The sequence below is a fragment of the Laccaria bicolor genome, genomic scaffold (assembly GCF_000143565.1).
Source record: "Laccaria bicolor S238N-H82 LACBIscaffold_276 genomic scaffold, whole genome shotgun sequence".
Lineage (NCBI taxonomy): Eukaryota > Fungi > Basidiomycota > Agaricomycetes > Agaricales > Hydnangiaceae > Laccaria > Laccaria bicolor.
The window spans coordinates 7,274-9,131 of NW_001890132.1; the positions used below are offsets into that span (position 1 = coordinate 7,274).

Genomic DNA, 1,858 nt, shown 5'->3' on the forward strand with positions numbered 1-1,858 from the left:
GAGACCAACAGACTGCTTGAGTTCGTGCAAGGGTGAATGGACTGTCTCGTCTTCTTGCCATTTTTCTCACCCTCACCTCCCCCCATCTTATGCTCCTGTACCTACCCACTCATTCATGTAACATACATATATCTTGTTACCTTGCAAAAAATAATGCCCTTTTCATGTCAATTGTTTGTTTCATTGAAATAAGCATGATGTTCTGTGTTGAAGAAAATATCTCCATTGTTGGATGCATTGAATTGAACATCGTGTTCAGAATCCATATACCTGTCTATGAAATTATCTAAGTCTTCTTTCACGTTCTTTTTCCAGCCTTAATTGTGCTGGGGGTGCCAGGTTATATTCAGTCGATGCCGCGGGACCCTTTTTGATTGGCCGCGGACATTGTTTTCGTCTTACAGCAGGAGGAACTGTAGGTGTTGGATTGATATTAGCCGTTCTTTTGACCGCCGGGTGCTTGCCCCCTCGTTTCCTATATCTTGGTTCTTCTGGTGCATCTTCATCACTTCCAGAGGGTGAGGGACTAAAGTCTTCCTGTGTCGCTGGTGTCTTTTTGGCTTTTCTTCCCCGCGGCGCTACCCCGCCGATGGGAGTGCTATCCGACGGCAAGTGTGGGCTGATTGGTCGGGTTGGCTTTTTCTTCCGGCAGGGCAGTTGGTGCTCTTCTGCCGGGTTGTCATCGTTGTTGGTTGAGTGGTTGTCTTGATTCGGTAAACTGGACGTTTTCCTAGTTTTTGTTTTCTTCTTGCCAGAGATACTTTTTGTTTTCTTTCTTCCAACTCTTGGCGGCAGATCCTCATGGTTGTCCTCTGGCCCTCTCTCAGGCGATTGGGCTTCCAAAGCTTTTTGCAAGCGAGCCTGTATCCGACGTCTTCCACCATCCTCATCTGTAGAGGGATCGCTCTCGGGTTCATGGGTCATAGTTCTTTTATTGGTGGTGGGGTCAGATTCCACCTCTTTGTCGCCCCCATGGTTTCTCCCTATTGCCTGGGCGGTCAACACTTGGGGACCACTAACTAGGGTGTTTGTCGGAGCAGACCGAGGCTCAGGGGTAATGCCTGGGGTGGGAATGGATGGCAGAACCTGTGTCGGTGTAGTTTGCATTGTTGGAGATTCTTCTGCCGCGGGCGTGAAGGCCCTATCCGACGGAGCTGTCTGTGGCTCTGGGGTAATGGCTGGGGTTGGAATGGATGGGACAGGAGGCCCCATGGGGGTAATTCTTCCTTGAAAAAATGTATCTGGCAGTGAAGTGTGGGAACTTGGCATGTCCACCGTCGGAGGACGTCTGCTCGCCGCGGGGGTGGATTCCTCTGACGGCATGGGATAGGAAACTGGTTGAGAGGCCGTCGGGCATTCCCGTGCCGTGGGTGTCGATGCCCCCTCCGATGGTGTGGGACTGGGAAGTGCTGGAGGGACCGTCGGGGTGTCAATCACCGCGGAAGTTGGCAAAGTCTCCAACTGGGTATTATAAATGGCAGGTTGTATTCCATCCCCCACTGGATAAAATTTGAACTTGAATGTATCTTTGGCCCCACCTTCAGACTGTCTTTCTCTCCATAACTGTACAATTTTTCGGCAGTCGTTGAGAACAATTTTACTTGGATCCCGGACCATCACACGAGCAGGCCACATCTGTGTGTCCCACAAGATCAACTGATGAGTGGCAAGAGAAGTCCAAGGGGTCGGAGTCTTTTTGCCACAGGCAAGCTGGTAGTGGATGGTGATAAATTCCCTAATCATAGCCTGTAGTGTTTCAGCGTGTTCGTGACCACCCACTGGTGGAGGAGGGAGAATAGGCAAATCTCCTTCCAGCTGCAAACATATTTTCTTTTTGCCGCAGTCCTGGATGACTGTC

The 1,858-nt window shown here is 50.3% G+C and overlaps 1 protein-coding gene across 1 annotated transcript; it reads right to left on the minus strand.

Moving 5' to 3' along the window:
• Positions 1–255: 255 nt before the first annotated feature.
• On the minus strand, positions 256–1,815 carry LACBIDRAFT_336087 (uncharacterized protein; the record flags this gene model as incomplete). The annotated part of the gene is made up of 2 exons (XM_001891013.1): positions 256–270; positions 403–1,815. Coding segments are annotated over 2 exons (1,428 nt in total), but the record flags the coding sequence as incomplete, so codon positions are not given.
• Between the last annotated feature and the right edge of the window lie 43 nt (positions 1,816–1,858).